Here is a 1,649-nt window from a genome sequence, read left to right on the forward strand (position 1 = left end):
TATATAGGCCTTGTGTACAATATGTAATTACAAAACTACTCATGTACCGTACCGTTGCCCCCCGCACCCCCAACGACATAACGTAACTCCCCCGATTGGACAAATGTTTCGGCTCCGCTCCAGCGTCTGTCCCATATATGGTATATGAGCCATACCTAACATGGGTTAAACATCCCAACTTGGGCTAAATGAATCAATTGAAATATCTGAAAGCCATTTGGTAACATCTCATCTATGGTTAACCAAATTAAGCATGCCTTGTACAATTTCAGCAAATATTTAAACCAAATCATGATGCTTGAAGATCTCCAAATCCTTAAACCCAAATTACGACTTAATCTAAAAAAGCAGTCCATATTAGTTACAAAGGGCCGCAATCTACTCCCTGAAAGCTGCCTCCGCAATCCCTCTATCCCTTTTAACGCTTGCCATTGTTTAGCATGATGTCAGCGTCATATCCTGCAGTCTAAATCAAGATTATGACTTTTTTAGTCAGTTATTTATTCCCATCTAATCTGCTATTTATATGCCTGTTGTGATACCTCTCCCTGCCTGAAAAGAGAGAAGTATTGAGGGATGAAGATTATGAGAGCTCTCTTCCTCCTCCATGCTTCCCTTCTCGTGCATGTCATGGCAAGCAAGAAGGTATGTTTTATACGACATGAAGTTATGTTTCCTATGCTTTGATTTTATTGAAATTTCTGAGATGTATTTTGCATGATGATGATTTTTTTTTTCTTTTTATTAGAATTAAAATAGGCTAAGTTCTAGTTTATTGTATTTTCTTTTCCTTTTTTTTTGGTTGCATCTTCGCTATGACATGGCTTGGAGTTTTTTATTGCATGTTTAGCCGGCGGTGGGTGATGATTCGAGGCGCAATTTGTTAAGTATTTTTTTAAGCCCATAGGTTGCATGATCATTTGTCATTTAAATATTGATGGTAAGGTGATTATATGATTAGGAAAATGTGATATTAGACAATTTGGTTTGATTTTTTTTGGGAGGAGTTGATTGTAGATTTAGCGAGTTGTTTTGCATGGTTATAAAAGTAAAATTGAATCAGTAGATCCAATCAAGCGAGCGACAAGCCAATCCCTCGGCTGATTGTCTTTTTCAAAAACTTTTTGGGCACAACATCAGCTAGAATTTGTAATTAATAGAACCATTGAATTGACCCATTTTTCTATGAATTAGCATAGTTCTAATACTAATCAATTTTTTTTCCTTTTAAGATGGCTAAAAAGTATTTAAATTCGAAATAAAAAAATAATTAAAATAGTATATCCCAAAAGCTTTTATTTAAAATGATTTTCAAAATATTCAACTATGAAATATTATAAATTAAATAGGACAAATTATAATTATTGCATCATTATTATACCATTTAAATTATATTGAGATAATTTTAATATTTATTGCATCATTTAATTCAAACACCATATTCAACCCCAATTGAATAATCAAATTTTAAATTTCTCCTTCTAATTCAATGTACAGTTTGATTTTAAGAACATTGATTGTTTTTCTTCTAAAAATAGTATTCTTTTACAAAAAATTATCATATGCTAGAAAATTCATGATAATATAATGAATATTTTTTTTTATTTTAGCATTGCACAAATATATATATATATATATATATATATATA

At 31.4% G+C, this 1,649-nt stretch overlaps 1 protein-coding gene across 1 annotated transcript in view; it reads left to right on the forward strand.

The window, feature by feature from the left end:
• Positions 1-455: 455 nt before the first annotated feature.
• The window catches only part of LOC110030289 (subtilisin-like protease SBT5.3), a 15,899-nt gene continuing 14,705 nt past the window's right edge, over positions 456-1,649 (forward strand). Inside the window, 1 exon segment of the mRNA XM_020732932.1 lies at positions 456-645. Within this exon segment, the coding sequence (XP_020588591.1) occupies positions 577-645 (69 nt within the window). The 5' untranslated portion in view covers positions 456-576.

The sequence above is a fragment of the Phalaenopsis equestris genome, unplaced genomic scaffold, assembly GCF_001263595.1.
Source record: "Phalaenopsis equestris unplaced genomic scaffold, ASM126359v1 Scaffold000694, whole genome shotgun sequence".
NCBI lineage: Eukaryota > Viridiplantae > Streptophyta > Magnoliopsida > Asparagales > Orchidaceae > Phalaenopsis > Phalaenopsis equestris.